General features: G+C 34.4%; 1 protein-coding gene across 2 annotated transcripts in view; it reads left to right on the top strand.

Annotated features, from left to right (window-relative positions):
* PPP3CA (protein phosphatase 3 catalytic subunit alpha) overlaps positions 1–18,545 on the top strand; it is a 294,361-nt gene that overhangs the window by 204,990 nt on the left and 70,826 nt on the right. For both annotated transcript variants that reach the window (XM_033105697.1, XM_033105698.1), the window contains exon 3: positions 14,033–14,157. In XM_033105697.1, coding sequence (XP_032961588.1) covers positions 14,033–14,157 — 125 coding nt within the window. The remainder of the gene's footprint in view (positions 1–14,032; positions 14,158–18,545) is intronic.

The following is an 18,545-nucleotide window of genomic DNA, read 5'->3' as shown; positions in this document are numbered from 1 at the left end:
GACCATCAGCTATCCATTAGCTAGGATTAAATAAAAGAAGGCAAAATACTAATAGAAGATATTAAAGACAAAACTCTTTATCCAGACTGATGCTCAAAATGGTATTTTAACATTGAAATATTATTGTGGTCAATTCTTGAGGGAAGCAGCTCCAATGAAGCACAGCTAAGGAGAGCTGTGGTATCACAGACATAGGGAACTCACCTTGGGTTACTAACCCGGGCCACTTACGACCTAATCAGATTTAATATTCACAAACACTGTGCTTGGTAGCTGTTACTGCCCTTATTCTACACATGAGGAACGTAAGGCTTGCAGAGGTAGCATGACTTACCAGAGCTGAGATGGAATCTTTCCTCTTGCCCAAATCCCTTCAATGACTCCTCGTTGGATGAAGTTCAAACTTCCTAACTTGGATGACCAAACCCTTATTATCTGCCCTGTGTTAATTGGTCTGTTTAATTTGTTTGTTAGTTTTATCTCTTCATGTCTGACCTAGACTCCCAAGTTTACAGGTCTTTAACTTGCTAAAATTTGTCACAAGTTTTGTCTTCAGTTGTGAGCAGTATTCCCTGTTCCCGACCCCACCATTCAGTGACTACCTCCTTCATTCTTCAGGTTTTAGCGTAAGCACCACATCCTCCAGGAAAGTTCACCAAGTCCACCATGCCCACTGTATTGTTCATTCATTCAGCAAAGGTTTATTGAGGATCCCCTTTGTCCCAAGCACTGTCCTAGGTACTAGGAATGTGACAGTGAACAAAGAAGAAAAAAACCTCTGCCTTTATAGCTGGTACTCTAGTATTATTATTTAGTTCAGTGTCCCTCATGCAATGCTTACTTCATGTGAGGATTGAGTATGTCTGAGTTGTTCTGTTACATTCTCAGGATCTAACACAATAAGATATTGCAGGAATGTAACAGGCATTTAATATTTATTGAATTGGTGCACAAGTGAATGACTTCATTTACTATTTAATTTCCAATGTTGTGTCGAAGTATAAGAATGTTCTGTTGGCCCCTTTATCTCTTCACACTGCCGCTATCAAAATACAAGACTTCATTGTCTTATGACTGTATTATTCCAATTAGTCAATCTCTAATTGGAAGTAACCTTGCTTTCAGATTTTCTACATCATTAGATTCTCCATAGAGCTGTCAGATTTATCTTCTTCCATTACTTGGATTATTCTCTTCCTTAAAACTTCTCATACTGAATTCCAAGTCCCCTTCATAATCTAATGTCACCTTTCTACTCTAATTTACCTTCTGTTCTTTCACATATACATTCTAATCAGTCCATTTTTCTTTTCTTTTTTTTTCTTTTTTTGCAATCCACTTATTCTGGTTCATTTGCACTTTTCTACCTACAGATCCCTTCTTCTTATTTTCAGCTTACTACAAATTTTGTCAACATTGCAAGTCACTTCCCTTTAGTAAGTCTTCTTTGACATTGTCAGCTAACCTTTATTTCCATAATTTCTGATTTCTCATAAGACTTCTGGCTGTATCAGTAGTATTCCTAAAGAAGTTTTCAACAGCAGAATCTACCCCCCACTTTTACCTCCACAACACACACACACAGAGACATGCGTGCGTGCGCGCACACACACACACACACACACACACACACACACAGTGAGAAACAAACTGTATATGGAACTCCAAGATTAAAAAAAAATAAGAGCAGAGCTTATTGTAATAATGACTCCTACTGCTCTTCATGCACCGTTTGCAGAACACATTTGAAGCCAATGTGTGACCTCAGTCACACTGGTCTTTGCTTAGTCTTACTGTTAGCAAGGGAAGGTCAAAAGTGGTTAGGATGACTTAACACTGCTGAGAGGAAAATTACTTATTCATGAAATAGAGGAAAGGATCATACTTGCCATGGCAAACATTTCAAGCCCCGTGGTTTTGGCTTCGTACCACTTCCTAGGAAACATCTGTAGGAAACAGAGACTAGAATCAGATTTTATTCCTTTCTCTAGTTCTGAGACATTTGAAATGTTAGAGAGCCTCTAGGCTAGATCCCTCTGAAACTGTTCTAGCCATCACATGTCACATGTCTTCTTATTGATGAAAGGTCAAATCAGCAGCAGTTAAGTAGTTGGAAACCCCATTTGGTCCCTATTCATATGTGTCTTTTTTTTTTTTTTTTTAATTTATTTTTAATTTATTGGGGTGACAATTGTTAGTATAATTACATAGATTTCAGGTGTGCAAATCTGTATCACATCATCCATAAGTCACACTGTGTGTTCACCACCCAGAGTCAGCTCCCCTTCCATCACCATACATTTGATCCCCCTCACCCTCATCCCCCCCCCCAACCCCCTTACGCTCTGGTAACCACCAAATTACGTTCCCCAGATTAATTTTCAAACCCCGTGGCCATCCTGTGGTCACCGACTGCCCTCCAATCCCCTCACCCTCCCCCCCAACCCCCACCCTTCCCGCCCATCTAGCAACCCTCAGTTTTTCCTCATTGTCTCCCACACTGTTTCTGATTAGTTCATTCACTTATTCTTTTCTTTAGAATCCGCAAATAAGTGAGATCATATGGTACTTATCTTTCTCTGTCTGACTTATTTCACTTAACATAATGTTCTCTAGATCCATCCATGTTGTTGCAAATGGTAAGATTTCTTTCTTCTTTATGGCTGCATAATACTCCATTGTATAAATGTACCACAGTTTCTTAATCCAGTCATCTACCGATGGGCATTTTGGTTGTTTCCATGTCTTAGCTATTGTGTATAGTGCTGCAATAAACATAGGAGTGCATAAAGATTTTTGAATTGAAGTTTTGGATTTCCATATGTGTAAGTCTTATATCCCAAGTATATCTTATGTATCTTGAGAGAATTAATTGTATTTGTAGTCCTTTACTATAAAATTATGTATTATTCTTTAATTATTTCATAATGATGTAAGCTTGTCGTCCCACCTGTTTGAAAGAATGACTTTTTTAATTCTCCATAGCACCTATCACATAGGAGGTACTTAATATTAGGTTGGTGCAAAAGTAATTGCAGTTTAAAAGGTTAAAAAGAATTGCAAAAAACGCAATTACTTTTGCACCAGCCTAATAACTACATGGTAATTAAGACTGAGTAAATTTTCCTAGTTTATGAAATTGACTGTTGTATAAGATTTTTCACAATTTGTCCACTCTGCCATGTGAATTCTCCATATAAAGTAACAATTCATCATCATGAGACAAATCAAGTGTTCTTATGTAAAATGTAGTTCAAATTGTGACATGACTAATAACAAAGATTTCATACTTAAAAAGATAACCTTATTATGTATTAAGAACATTTAAAATTTTTTGTTTAAAATACATTAAACAAGGAATATAGGAGATGGAAAAAGTTCTGGAAATTTAATAAAATAAATCTATAAGGAAATATAACTTAAAATTATGTGATTTTATAAAACAAACTTTTCCTTAGTAAAAATCAGGTTAACTCACCAAACACATCATGAACATGTTTTTTATTTTTTTATATTTTTGTCGAGGGAAAGGAAAAAAGTTGATTGACAACCTTGATTGGTCTTTTTAGCAATTCAAATACATATCAAACATTCAACCTTTTTAATTGATGAAAATTAAATTTGAAATTATGATTACTAATGAATCACAAGTTATGATGACTTTGCAGCTATTTTCTGTTTCCAAACACCTGCATTAATTTGCCATGATCACTCAGTTTATATGCCATATGTAATAATGTTAGACAAACATGATTTTTGCATAATTTAATTAGATATTTGTCAAATGCTGCAAAAACAAGAAACATAAGACATGTTCATGTTCAAATTAGAGACAAGCATATATGTAAATGTACCATATAGAAAGACTTGATGGATGCTATGATTTGAGTTAATTTAGGTAACTGTGACCCCTGTTTTATTCATAGAGATAAATAAAACCAATGCTTTGTATCACTGTGAAATATAATGTCCATAAAAGAAGTCTTCAATTGAAGGAATATTAGGTCTAAATTCAGATTTGAGATAACCTGTCACAACTTTTCAAAGTTTTAAACTGATACCCCCTTCAGATAAACAGAACAATCTCATACCCTTTCTTAATATAGTTTGAAACTTCAAAATCAAAACATCATTACTAAAAGTAAATGCAAAGTACTTATAAGTTGACATTTATTTTTCGAAAAATTGTATATTCTCCTGTCTCTGTTAAGAAATTTGGCAGATGGTAAGCAGGCAATGGAATGATTTGCCCATAGAAAATGTTTACAGGAGCCCTAAGTTTTAAACCCATTTGTCTTGACCATAAACCAGTGCTCAGAAATTTCAGAATGGAGAGGGAAATACTCTGATGTCAGGAAGCCAATACATTTTAGCACCATTTTGTGAAAGTACGTGTATGTCTTCTCATGAATGCTGTAAAGTTCTTGAGACCACATTTCAGGCCTTCCATTTCTTCATTGTACCAATATAAAAGAACACAAGTAAAAGTAATCAGTGTTTGATGTTTACACATCCTTTTAATATAGCATATTTAGTAAATATTTCATGTTTCAATGTTTTATTCATTTTTTTCAGATATTAGCTGAATAAATAAATCTGAAATATTTGCTTAACAAAAGATAGATAAGGAAATGATATATTAAAGAAAACTAGGCAGACTTAAGAAATAAGCTTAATTGCCTTTGTTAGAAATATTTTCCAGAAAATACGTTTTCTTAACTAATTTTCAAATGAATATGTTCTAACATGTCTGAGTTGTTCATATGCTTTTAATAATTGCTCAATTAAGAATTAAAACTCCCATTTCCAAATATGCATCATATAACAAAATAAGTTTATATATTTTTACTGAGGAAATGGTAGCGTTCATTTAATCCTTCTTTTTATTAAGTCATTTAAGGTTTTTTTGTTTGTTTGTTTTTTGGAATAGCACTTATTAGCTTTGTTCACTTATTAGTTGGCATGAATAGAGCTGACTACTTGAAAGTCAGTGATAGCATAAAACCCTTTCTAATATACCCACTGCCTGTAATTGCCAAATTAATGATGACTATGTGGAATTTGGAATTAGATATCATTAACTTGCTTTCCTTGAATTTTAAAAATATTGAAAACAAAATATTTTAAATTGTTAAAATTTGAGGAGTAAGTATCATGACAAGAAGAGATGACTCACCTTTTTCCTACTTAGCAGATTTTTCTTAACTGAATTTTCCAGAAATCTAATAAGCGTTGATGTTTAAAAAAATCCATTTGCTGAAATACCTTGTATTTCTTTGATTTACTATGTCACTTTCTGCTTTTAAAATGTTACTACCCTTACACAGCCACGGAACAGAATGGTCTTATAAATGAGCTTTGCTACAAAAGAACATGAGACTCTCTGGAAACTCGTCATGGTGCTGCTCCCACTGAAAGATCGGGAACATCTCTAAAGCCATTTGGAGATATTTCCACTCTTAGAAAATGGAACTTGGGGAGCATGAGACCTAGTCTATTTGATTTCAGCTATAATAGCTTTCAACATATGCTAGCATGTATTTGGATAAAAGGTTGACAAAAACAGAGCAACTTTTTGTATGTTTTATTTATGGCTACCTTGGTTATAGGTACTTAAATCACCTATCTAAATCTGGCAAAACATTCAAGATATTTCTTAGGTAGACAACCTCTGGAGTAGCTGCCACGTCTACGATTTCATGTTGTGTCAATACATTCCATGTGCCACAGCATGTTAAGCTTTTTTTCCCCCTTATGTCATTTAATTAAAACAAAAACCTATGTTAAAAAAGATCTATTATGAAGCCCCTTACAGATGAGGCATCTGAGGTCTCCTATAAAGATTAAGTATCTTGTCCTACTTACTTACGCAAGTGGCAATTTACAGAGCAAGATGGTCAAAGCCTAAAGAAATGTAATAAAAAGAATAGAGTGTGCCTATATAAAGGAGGACACTTGGGAAAGCAAATTGGAAAAGTCCATGGGTTCTATAGGTAATAAAGCTGATTCAGGGAGAATGAATAAGAAAGTGATTAACGAAAAAGCCATAGCTTATTGACTAAGGTCAATCAGGTGGAATACACATACAAGCCAAAATACTAACAAATAGCAATTATGAAACCAAGAGGTGTAGCTTCATAGTCTGCATTCTTAACCATTACACTATACTGCCTCTTCCCAAGGAAAAAATAACATATCCAGGAAAAAACCAGAGTACTATGGCCACAGCTACCAAACAGTTAAAACAAAACAAAACAAAACAAAACTCAAAAATTAAGGTTTGAAAGGCCGAGGACGCGAACATTAAGGCATAGATCTGTAACCCCCTGATCTTGTTACAGCAATGAGAGTCCATCTTTCAGGATTCTGGAGGGAGTGTTCATGGGAATCTGAAACCCGGGATTAGTGTTTCAAAAAGCGAAGAGAATAACCATTCATTTATAAATAAATATATACAAGTACTTAAGTTACCATTTTTTTTGTTTTACATTTGGCTGAAATTATATCAAATCATAGTGTTCATCCAATACTCTTGATTGGTGATGACAATTGGGGGTGTAGTGAACTACATAATGTAAACAAATCCACATATCAAATAACCTAGTTTCCAGGACTGACCAAACTTGGACACATGAACAGAGTGATGACAAATTCAATTAAATACCACTATAAGTATTATATATACTTAGTTATTACTTATCACAGCCATGACTATGACTTAAATAGTTCTGTAATGTTACTACGAATCCTTAATAATTAGGCATTTTCTTAAAATCTGGATTGTTGCTGAAATGGAAAAATCATGATAACAGATGGAAAAAAAATGCATTCTTGTTTAATACATTAAGTTCTTCCAGTAAACAAAATCTTGTAAAGCATTCATCCCATGAAGGGAAAAAAAAAAAATTCAAAAAATAATCTCAATGGTGAGAACACTCACCCTTAGATAAAAACAAGATAAACATAAGTTTCAACAATTTATTTCTCTATTGATTGGAATGTACTGTGGACACACTGTGGTGCTGTGTATGTTTGGTCCTATAAAATCGGTTTTAAAATGCAGACTATTCTAGTTTCTTTCCATCTGGTTATAGTTATTAATTGAGATCTAAGGGCTTCATGAAGGACTTAGTACTACTGGATTGTTGTGCTTTTTATTAATCTATTGTAATCTACAATATATTCTGCTCTTGTTTTTTCAGTTGTCCTGTTAACATTTCTTATTAACACCAGCTAACAGTTTGTCTTTGTAAAACAGCATTATAAATATAAATAAATGTTTGAAATTATTGCGATTAATCTGTACTGATGCTATTATTGTTTTGTGTTTAATTTCATAGTTTCTTTTTTCTTTTAAAATGCTTGAAATTTTGGTGTTTGGCAAACTTTTATTTGATTTAGAGAGTTTTTGTTATTGTTTGATGCTAGCAAACAACAGTGCCCTGGTTAAAAAATCTATATTTTGTTTTTTACAAAGTACCTCATAATGTTTAACATTTGAAAAATAATATTCAGCATGGGAAAATATTATTTTGAAGTGTACCTCTTTCGTGAATTAAACCCCTGTTATTTTTTGTTGGTTAGTTTATTTTACAATTGAAGATTTCTAAGGGTAAGTGAATGCTGTAATAAAACTTACTTTTATCTCAGTAATTGCCTAATTTCAGAAGTTTACACATTCTGCTAATAAACTACATATATTTGGGCTGACTATTTTGTACTTGAATTTATCATCCACTAAAGATTACACAAGCCTGGATTATCAACAGTGGAAAACAGATACCAGTATGTACTTGTGTACCCACTGTGTATAACCTCTAACAAAACCTCTAAACACAAGATCTTTCTCTGCAAAATTGCAGACTTTGGAAAAGAAAACGTTGTAGCAGATAGGGCATTCAAAAACCAAACCAATAAATTGAATAGATTAATCCTCTCATGCTGGGAATTAGACATAATGATAGTGCCTTAACATTAGAAATTTTATTTTCTTGGGAAAATGTGGCTATTATGGAAAAATATTGGTTTGAATTAAATAAAGCTGAAAGTAGAATGGAACTTTAATGATGAAAATTGCTCAGCGATTCAGTAATGTCTTTTCTAAAAGAAAAATTACAATCTATTAGTTTAGTATAAACTGGAAAAACTGGTAGAAGAAGTTATTCTATTTCATGCAAGTCTTCCAAGATGATAAAAGCCAGTATTTTGGAGGAACTAAAAGGTCTTTGTAGAAAAATAAATAGTGAGTCAAAAATTAAAAGCACTTGACTTCTAAATCATAGTACTGATGCAACTTTGGCATGTTGGTCCATTAAAAATCTATTTTTCATCTGCAATTTATTGTTTGATAGTTTTTTGTTTGTTTTTTTTAACAACTTACTCCTTTATTCCCAGGCATCCTAATTTGTATAAACTTTCTTTAACCTGGAATTCTATGATATTATGAAATTTTTGCTTAGCGTTAGCAAGAAATTGACCCAATGATGTTCTTTGATGTATTTCCTTTTTATAGCCAAATAAATAAGACCAAGTGTGTAAGTCTGAGCATTAATTAAAAGTTATTTTAAGTGTTTAATATGAAAGTATATATTTTATATTACATTTTAAAAATATGTCTACTATCCAGTAGGATGGCAGTTTTATCAGAGTTTTCCAGAAGCTATCAGCTTCATAGCAGTCATACTGGATTTCATCCTAGTATGTTCAATACTGCCTACTGTTTACATTTTCTAATGTAGTAATTTCATTGTCAATGTGAATGTAGAAACAATGGAATTCTTTCAAAAAAATAATTTATAATGGATATACTTATTTGCAGATTCACTAAATTCATTTAGACATGCATATCTAATTACACATCCGATATTTGCGTGGTGGTTGTTTTGAACACCTATCCCTTCGCATTGGAGAGTTACCAGCATTTCTCTAGTCAGGAATATAAGGGAAAGCTCGGACCTGGTTGTGGTTATCCTTCCAACTTCCTCCTTCCTCAGCCTGAGATTATTTTCTGAAGGGCTTGTTTGTCCTCAATGCGCTGGCCATTATCTTCTCTCCTTAGGCTGGTTTTAGGTACTCTCAGACTTGCTCCGTGACTGTTTCATTGTCCAGCTTACTCAGCTCCCTACAAAGAGCCCGTTGTTAACTGCCCCAGCTGTTTATTGCCATTTCTCTTTAGCACTACTTTGCTTTAATCTACTGCAAGTAAAGTCTTCAATTTGTATAATGACTCCCTAACTGCTATACTGACCACTAATCTCCAAATAATTCCTCCTTTGTGGTGGGTGGCTTTACACACACACACAAACACACACGCATACGCACATTCATTCATGTTTATATATACTTGAACCCCCTATGCCTGTGACTTCAAAGCTCAATAACTAGGTCGCCAGCAATGACATTAGAAATAAAGACTATTCCCTTCCCTAAGAAATACAAAATTCTTTCTGTATGTTATTTTCTGTTTTCTACTTCAAAATTCTGTACTCCCCTTCAGACGACTTGGATCAAAAGTCGTTGGCTCCATTCATGTGTGAGAATCATTTCCAATACTGTTTTATTTTATGTGGGCTAGAGTCATCAAAGGAAGAAAATGATATTAAAAGGCAATTACTCAAAAGTAATTGTTTGCTTAGGTATCACTTAGCAGTTGATTATTTTGGCACAATTTGTGTGTCTCCTGCTAATAGAAGAGAGAAATGTAAGAAGTGTGTAAGCATCGCAGGACGTTAGTCACTCTTGCACCATTTGGTTTTCCTGAGGATGTTAGAGTAGCCATATTCAAAACCAACTTAGTCACCTCATTTAGGGAAAAAACCCAGAAGGAGATAATGACAACATTGCCACTGTCTCACCAAATAGATTCAACAGCTCAGTGTACCTGGTGGTTCTTACTTCTCCAGGATAAAAACAACCATCATGTTGTGGCACATTATGTTGCCAATGGGTAAGGGTAGCAGTGATCCAGAAGAAAAAACAAAACATTATGTTTTATTATTTTTGGTGCGCTCATTTCATTAAATGCCATAATTCTATACATTTCTGATGGAAATGTGTACAGTTCTGTTAATAATCTATTGAAGACATAACTTTTTTAGCATGTTCAGTCACATGGATTGCTCCTCAGAGAGATTAGAAGTGCTGTTAGTCTTGCATGATGGTCTTGTATTGTGGTTATGTATTGATGATTATGTGTTGGTCCTGTATTGTGTACAGGAAACCATTGTCAGGACAGAATATGAAGAGGTCGTATGGTTTCCTTATAGGCAAAGATATCAGACAAGGGTGTATTTTAACTCCCTATTTTTTAAATTTGTATGTAGAACATTATCGTATGATAAACTGGGCTAGACTCGTGAGAGGGGGGAATGAAAATTAGTGGAAGAAATATAAATAACTTAAGATATGCAGATGACACCATCTTACTGGCAGAAAGTAGCAATTTGAAATGACTTCTGATGGAACTGAAAGAAGAAAGTGCCAAAGTAGGACTGCATTTGAACATCAAGATGTCAAAAATCATGACTATAGAAGAAATACACATTTTTAACATAGGCAAGGAAGATATTGAAATTGTTAATAAATTTAGCTTACTTTGGTTTAGTCATCAATCCAAATGGAGATTGCAGCCAAGAAATCAAGAGAAGACTGAGACTTGGAAGCACAGCAATGAGTGAATTAGGAAGATCTTCATGAACAAAGCTATGTCATTAGAGACTAAGGCTAAGATCATCCAAATCCTGTTATTCCCAGTTACTACCGTGTTTCCCCGAAAATAAGACGTAGTTGGACCATCAGCTCTAATGCATCTTTTGGAGCAAAAATTAATATAAGACCCGGTCTGATATCATCATATATCATATCATATCATATGTCATATCATATAAGACCCAGTCTTATATTAAAATAAGCTACATTATATTAAAATAAGACTGGGTCTTACATTAATTTTTGCTCCAAAAGACGCATTAGAGCTGATGGTCTAGCTACGTCTCATTTTCGGGGAAACACGGTATGTACAGATGAGAAAGTTGGACAGTAAAGAAGGCTGATAAGGAAAAAAAAACAACTGATGCATAGGAAATATGGTGTTGGAGGAGAGCTCTACAGATACCCAAGACTGCCAAGAAGGTGAAGAGGTGTGTCCTAGAGCAAATTAAGCTTGAAACATCTCTGGAGGCAAAAATGGCAAAACTGAAACTGCCCTACTTTGGACACATCATGAGAAGAGAGATTTTGATTCAGAGCCCAGAAACCTGTAGTTTCAAAACCTCCCCAGGTGTTTCTGATGTAGTACCAGGTGAGGAAATCACCATACGATGTGTGGGTACCCCACATCCTACTCCAGTCTTGAACATTGTTTTGAAAGGTGTTACTTAAAGACTTAAAACAAGCACCATCTCAGACATGTTGAAAGCCTTTGGCTTCCATCAAAGCAAACTCCACAGACCTGTCATCCATCTCTGCCCATCCCAAGGGCACCTCAAAATCTCTGACGTCTTAGTTCATGGATTTCTAAATTAAGCACAGCACAGACCTACTGGAAGAATCCTGGGGCAGCACATGTTTCATATGTACCTACTGGGTGGTAGGCACAGTTCTTGACACTGGGGATACAGTGAACGAGACTGATAAGTTACTCAACCTCTTAGAGGTTATACTCCAATGGGGAGAATCAAGGGAGGAATACACATGCAAATAAATCAAGATAATTCCTGTGAAGAAAGTAAAACAAGGTAAGCGGATGAAGAATGATTTCAGAGAGGGATAGCTCCTTTATTTAAGGTGGTCAAGAAAGACCTCCTTGCCCGTGTGCCATGTAGCTGAGACCTAATGGATGAAAAGGAGTCAGCCTGTGAAAACCCAAGGGAAAAAGAAACTTGGCTTTTTTGAGACAGAAAAAACTGGCCTCTAGGGAACAAGACGGGTGAATGGGATGGTAACTAACTAGAATGGCTTTATCTTAAGCTGATCTGGGAAATCCTTTAGTGTCCTAATAAAATACCTCTCCATTCTTCGGATATATTTTATTTGAGTTACTGTTTTCTTTTGTTCAGCTTTGAATTTGTTTATAATTACATGTGGAAGTTGTTTTCCTTTGCTAAACGTTATCATAATTGGTCCTTACTGTAAAAGCATGATTTGAATTGTGGGCGTTCTAAGGTAAAGTGAGGGATAATGGGGCCATCATACAAGTAACTGGATTTCATGGTATTTTGTTTTCCATGCTGAGTTTATAGCAATTGCTCTGCTTTTTTATATCATCAAGTAAGATCCAATAATTGCACTGATCTAGTATATCATTGAGATTATCTCTTTTCACATAGTTATTATAGGCCAGAAAGAAGAGCTCGCTTTTCAGTTTTTATAAAATTGCATTTATGATAATCTACTTCTGTACTCCAAAAAAAGAAAACATATCCTTAATGTTTGCATTGCCTAGAGCCTATTTATTTGTAAAATTTTGTAATTCTGGCTGCCAGATTACGCTACAGTTGTATGTCAGTTGCTAAAAATCACTTGACTTCTAACCCATAGTCCACAACCTGAATTAATGCCTTAGTATTTATGTCATTGACATAGAGAAATAAAAAATAATTGTCCTTGAATTTTTAGCCATGGCCAGGAATTAAAATAGAGGGATCAAAAAGAGAAGAATGGATAGGAAGGGTGAGAAAGGTGAACAAGATGCTCCAGGATGCCTTTCCCTCCTTCCTCCAAGCACTAAAATCCCATTTTCTTGGACATGTTGATATGTTAGATACAACTATTTTGAAATACCACTTTGATATAACATTTATCAAGTTCATATTAGGTTCTAGGACCTCTTCTCCACCCATTACAATAGTAACATATTTAATTCTCAATAGCCCAGTAAGGTAAGACAGTATTCACTGATACATTCATTCTATGATCTCTTAGTGTTCAAGAAACAGCCAGTGATGTTCATCATTTAATTGCAGAATCATTATAAAATAGTCAATATGTTTACATATATAAAACATAAAATATTAAAAACATTATAATGTGGTTTACAACAAAAGATTTAACTTAGGCAAATCTGAATTTAAACCCTGGATCATCCATGTTTAACAGTGACCTTGCCTAGCCACATAACCTCTCTTAGCTACATAACCTCTCTTAGCTCTTTTACTTGTATAACGGGTGTGTGTGTGTGTGTGTGTGTGTGTGTGTGTGTGTGTGTGTGTGTGTGTATATGAGCTTTGAAAAATAGTAAGTGAAATAGCAAGTACTGAATAAGTGGTTTTTTAAGAGACTACATAGCTCTTTCAAGAATTTTGGTTTGAAAGAGAAGATGAGAAAATTAAATATGAATTCCTGGTAATTTTTCGTACTGTTTTTTTTTTTAATTTCATGATTTATTTTTTTATTATTTAACATCTGATATTAGAGTGCATCTTATAAAAAATGGTCTTTTAGCGTTTACATTTAATTGTTTCTTTCTTAGTGGTATATAGTATAATGATATGTTTTTAAATATATTATGTGTTTTATAATTGATGGCATTTTAGATTCAATTAACTAGTTTTTATGATACATATCAACAGGTTTTTTTTTCTTCAGGAAGCAGAAACATTTAGTAGTGATACAGTCAGCCTTCAGTTGTATATAGATTATGTCAAATTCCTGAACCTTTATTGTCCTCACCTCTTATCTGCAAAAGGAAACGTCTATCCCACAACATTGTTAGTATTAAATTAGAAAATGTGTATAAATTTCTTAGCACAATGTCTGATGTGGAATTGTTAAATGCACAACAGTAGTAGCCATTATTGTTGTTATTATCTTTATTTTTCCAGTCAATCCAGTGAATTAGTAGACCTGGATACTAGAGCCAGGTTTGCCACTAATTAACTTTGGAATCTCTGTCTCATTTTCCTGTTTTGCAAAAGAATTTTTTGGCTAAGATGACCTCAAAATTCTTTCTGGCTTTAAAATTGTATAATTTTATTATCTAGTTCAGAGTCTGAACATAATGTGACCGTAAAATGAATTTCTTTGTTTCTTTCAGTTTGTGGGGACATTCATGGACAATTCTTTGACTTGATGAAGCTCTTCGAAGTGGGGGGATCTCCTGCCAACACTCGCTACCTCTTCTTAGGGGACTATGTTGACAGAGGATACTTCAGTATTGAAGTAAGTCATATCATTTCTTTTTAGCTGCTCAGTAATGGATCAACAGTATCTTAGTAAAATAAAAGTTGTAAATTTTATTGCCTTAAGGAAATCCCTAGTCTATAACCATGAACTTTAATACACTTAGTCTGGAGATATTACATATGCCATTATCAGTTGATTTACATATCCTTTTTCATGTATAGAGATGCTAAGGAAATGGCTAATGATGCTAACATTTACATTAGGTAATTCCATTTCCTTTTCAGAACTAATCAAAGTTGATTTAATAAGCAGGAATGTGTTTGCATGGTTATGTCTTATAATTATGAGACAATAAGTTATCTTTGTAAATTGACAGTGAAGTGCAAGTGTGTTCCTTTGTTCATGTGTGTACATGTGAGTATGCTTACAAGTGCTGTGTTTTGTTTTTTTGACACCTGTCATCTAACTAGGGGAATTTGTCAAACTCATTAATTAAAACAAAACAGATAACCTGTGAGTAGAGGTTCTTCCTTAGCCTCCCATCTGCATCTGCTTCGAGTAAGTAGAAATTACATTCAAAATAAAGGCAAGGATCTTGTTTTATTAACATGTTTGTTCTTCCTCGTGCTTAACATGGTTGTCATACGTAGAAAGAGCTCATTCAAATTTATTTTAAAAAATGGTTGAAATAGGCATAAGTTGTAAAAAAAACAGAGCTCATGCTATAGTAGCTGAGATTATAAGTGTTCTTGGAAGAAAAGCATTAAAAAGAACATCAATTTTTCTTAATTAAAGACAATTCAAATTTACATTGTCTCACACCAATGACATATATTTATAATAGTTGTATAAAACAGATTCTAGGTTTGTAAATTTTCATCATAATATTTGATTTACTATAGGAATATTTAATGTTGGAAAACATGTCACTCTCTTAAACAGCTTTTGTTTTTAAAACTAACATACTAACTTTGTTTTTTGGTTACTCAATTACCTTGATTTACTGACTATATATATATAATATTTATATATATATATATATATATATATATATATATATAATATTTCCATCAAAATATTAATCCTTTCTTCATTTAAGGATCACACGTTTATTCATGATGATAAGGGAAAGGGAGGTGGTATTGGTAAATAAATCCAAGAGGAAAAAGCACATTTTTGGAATTTCTTCCATTTGGCAGACACATATTATCAAGCATATAAAATATATATCCACTATGATGAGGACTGTAGAGAACTTGAAGAAATATATATATCCTTGCTCTCTAAAAAACTAAACCTAGGTAGGAAGATATAACTATAAATAAAAGCTATATAGAATCAGTAGCCTAGAATAGGTGGTCATCTGGGATTAACTTATTATTTGAACTGATTATTAAAATCTTGTGATAAAGTAGGTACAGAAAATAATTGCCATTGGCATGTAGAAAAGTGAGAGACTATTGGGAGCACACACGTGGCCGGGGAAGACTAAGTCAAAGAACAAGTAAGATTTAGCTTGGAGGGAAATCAAGTGAGAAAAGTACAGAGAAAGAAATTAGCAAACCTCATAAACCTTATTCATGGGCTAACTTGACCACTTTGTCAGGGAAGTGTGATTGGGTACATTTAAGTCCTTTGTATCACATTAGGGCTCATATCTGCCAAGAATAAGAAAAGAAGAAACCAACAAACAAACCTGTGTAATGGTGTTTTGAACAAGATAGAAATTTATTTCTCTCTCCAGTAAAAGCCTACAGATGGGCAGACCAGGCTGGTGTGACAAACATGGTGCCAGGGCCCAGGCTCTTTCTGCCTTGTTGCTCTGATGTGTATGACCTCATTCCCAAGACAATCCCATGACCCAAAAGGACTACACCAGCTTCAGACATCATGTTCCTACATTACATTCAGCTAGAAGGAAAATGGAAAGAGAAGGGCTTGTCCTCTCATTTAAGGATGTTTCCCAGAAGTGTCACAATCACTTCAACTTGCATCCCATGGACCCGATTTGTTCATATGACTACAGGTGATTCAATGTGTAGCCAAATTTAAGAAAGACTGCAATAGGCAGAAAACAGCAGGGGAGGTAAAGAGCTTCTGCTACTTCCCTTAACTTAGGGTTATATGGAGTCTAGGTAAATATTTTAAAAAAACTATTTTAATAACTCTAAAATTCATCTTATTTATTGAACATTTATATGCTCCTATGAAAGGTTCTGAGGATAAATGAAATAGGTATTCTACTTTCCTTGAAGTTTACCTTCTAAAGCAAGGGATGCCCAGGACTACCCTGTTGGGAGTGATTATTTTTATCAGCCAAATGATGGAATGTTATGTTGGAAATTTTTTTAATATCATAATATTTGTGATTTTTACCTTAATTTGGCAACTTTGTTTTTTACCTAATTAAAGACCTAATTTAAAAAATTAAACTGTTTCTTATTAATTTAGTAAGAAAGATAAAGCATTAAATCATGTGTTGCTTGACTAACAATGGCACAGTTGGACTTCTTTATCTCATCAATTCCATTTTTTAATATTTCTTAATCTTATTGGTCTTTATTTACCTTTTATTTATTTACTTGAAGAGTTCAGTCTTCTGACTCTCTGGCCTCAATCCATTTGCGATTGCCTAAACTCTCCCTAATTAGAGCTTTTTAGAACTCTCTTTAAAGTAAAGAAGTTGAGAAGCAGTAATCACTAATTTGTTCTCCAGCAGGTTTTTCTTAGTATACAATTAATCTAGGTGTTTGAACTATGAAAGTTGTTATATTCCGTGTAATACGCACCTTTTAAAATTCCAGCAAAGGATCAAAGAATGAAAGCAAATGTTGGTGACATATCAAATGTAGGTATCATAGGACATTTGAAAGTTCTGAGATGTATATATCAGAGTCCCCATCATCAAAAAGAGCTCTTTAATTAAGCTCCAGGAGTCTGAGAGTACAGCTCCAGGGACTTGCCACATGAATACAGAAATGACGAAAAATATGATGGCCTCATATGTAAAAATGATCCATTTTAATTAAACTGTGACCTTTGAGGGACTTTGGGATGGCTCAGTGATATTGTCATACTTTATACAGAATAGACATTTATGTAAAATATACTTACTGAGAATACTTTGGGGCTTTTTATTATGGATTAAGGACGCTGGCATTGTTTGCATGCTGTGAACACTATTGTTTGCAAGGTATAAATGGTCTCATTTTTTTCCTCACAGCTCTGCAAGGAACATATAAATGTCTTTCTTTTATGTGTTTGGAAACCTAGGCTCAGAGAGTCACACACAAAGTAAATGGCAGTGCTGGGATTCAAAGTGTGTGTTCTTTCCACTGCACCCCATGCCTCGGCAGTGTCTTCAGTAAAAGAACCACAAAAAATGCACACATCAGGAATGCAGAAATGGATACTCACTCTCACAGTTGCTCATGCATTTGCAAACATGCACACACAGCCCTCTCCCCACCAATAATATGCTGAAGGTCACAGCATTCACTATAAAATATTCTCTGAGTAAAATGCTGTTGGTTTAAGAAAAATCCTAAAATAAGAGCTCAGTGACATATATTACCCTGTTTCCCTAAAAATAAGACCTAGCCAGACAATCAGCTCTAATGTGTCTTTTGGAGCAAAAATTAACATAAGACCCGGTATTATTTATTATATTGTATTGTATTGTATTGTATTGTATTGTATTGTATTATACCGGGTCTTATATTAAGTTTTGCTCCAAAAGATATATTAGAGCGATTGTCCGTCGGCTAGGTCTTATTTTCAGGGAAAACGGTATCAGAACAGGCTTCAAAGTTTCTTGATTCATCTCAAAATTTTAGGGCACCACTGCAGGTATTTTCCTTCGGCTGTTCTCTGGACAAAGAAGAGCACTTCAGTTTAATTTTTACCAAATCAGCTTTGAAGAGTGGGTTCAGATTACATTCAGTCTATGTTGGGTAGTATTTACAGGCACTCGGTAATGTACTCTGAGCAGTGCATAGAGCTCATTTTGTATACTAGCTCCCTGCCTCTCTCCTGTCTTCTCTTTTTGCCAAGGTTAGAAACCATTCCCCACAAAGTTAGCCCAAATGAAACAAGCAAGCTTTTGAGGAGTGATGAAAGGAGTAATTTTGTTTGGGGTAATAATTTGTCTCACACCAAATACCATCCTCTTTCTGGTGATTGCATTATAGTACCTGATCTCTTTGATCAAGCAGATGTGTATATATAGGTCCATGTGTGAGTGTATTTGTCTGAGAACGCAGGGAAAAACAGAATTGCAAACAGGCACACACAGCTGTTTCCTTCTATTCACTTCCTCAGGCTCCCTTTCTGCCCGGCATTGCCTGGAGCTTAGCAGCAAGCTCGCCCCCCTGCTGTACTTACATCCAGATCTCAGCCCAGGCCTCAAACACGTTTAAGCACGA

The sequence above is a fragment of the Rhinolophus ferrumequinum genome, chromosome 5 (genome assembly GCF_004115265.2).
Source record: "Rhinolophus ferrumequinum isolate MPI-CBG mRhiFer1 chromosome 5, mRhiFer1_v1.p, whole genome shotgun sequence".
NCBI classification, from domain to species: Eukaryota; Metazoa; Chordata; class Mammalia; order Chiroptera; family Rhinolophidae; genus Rhinolophus; species Rhinolophus ferrumequinum.
This window is presented reverse-complemented; position numbering and strand designations above follow the sequence as displayed.